Source organism: Fulmarus glacialis, unplaced genomic scaffold (assembly GCF_000690835.1).
Source record: "Fulmarus glacialis isolate BGI_N327 unplaced genomic scaffold, ASM69083v1 scaffold37011, whole genome shotgun sequence".
Taxonomy (NCBI): domain Eukaryota; kingdom Metazoa; phylum Chordata; class Aves; order Procellariiformes; family Procellariidae; genus Fulmarus; species Fulmarus glacialis.
The window spans coordinates 39667-39868 of NW_009194085.1; the positions used below are offsets into that span (position 1 = coordinate 39667).

General features: G+C 41.1%; 1 protein-coding gene across 1 annotated transcript in view; it reads left to right on the forward strand.

The window, feature by feature from the left end:
* Positions 1-202, forward strand: part of SYNE3 (spectrin repeat containing, nuclear envelope family member 3) — a gene marked incomplete at its 3' end in the record, with an annotated part of 20552 nt that overhangs the window by 19612 nt on the left and 738 nt on the right. The window contains 1 exon segment of the mRNA XM_009587660.1: positions 4-89. Within this exon segment, the coding sequence (XP_009585955.1) occupies positions 4-89 (86 nt within the window).

The following is a 202-nucleotide window of genomic DNA, read 5'->3' on the forward strand; positions in this document are numbered from 1 at the left end:
TAGAAGGAGAAAACACCAAACTGACCAAAATTCTTGCTGCGACTTCATCTTCTACAGAGGAAATTAAGGCACGCCAGAGCAAACTGGAGGTTAGTTTTTAGGGGCGAAGATGGAGACAAAGATTGCAATAAGTGCGAAATTCTTTCAGAATTAAAAACAAAACCAAAAAAACCAAACAACCCCTCCCCCCCAAAAAACCTCC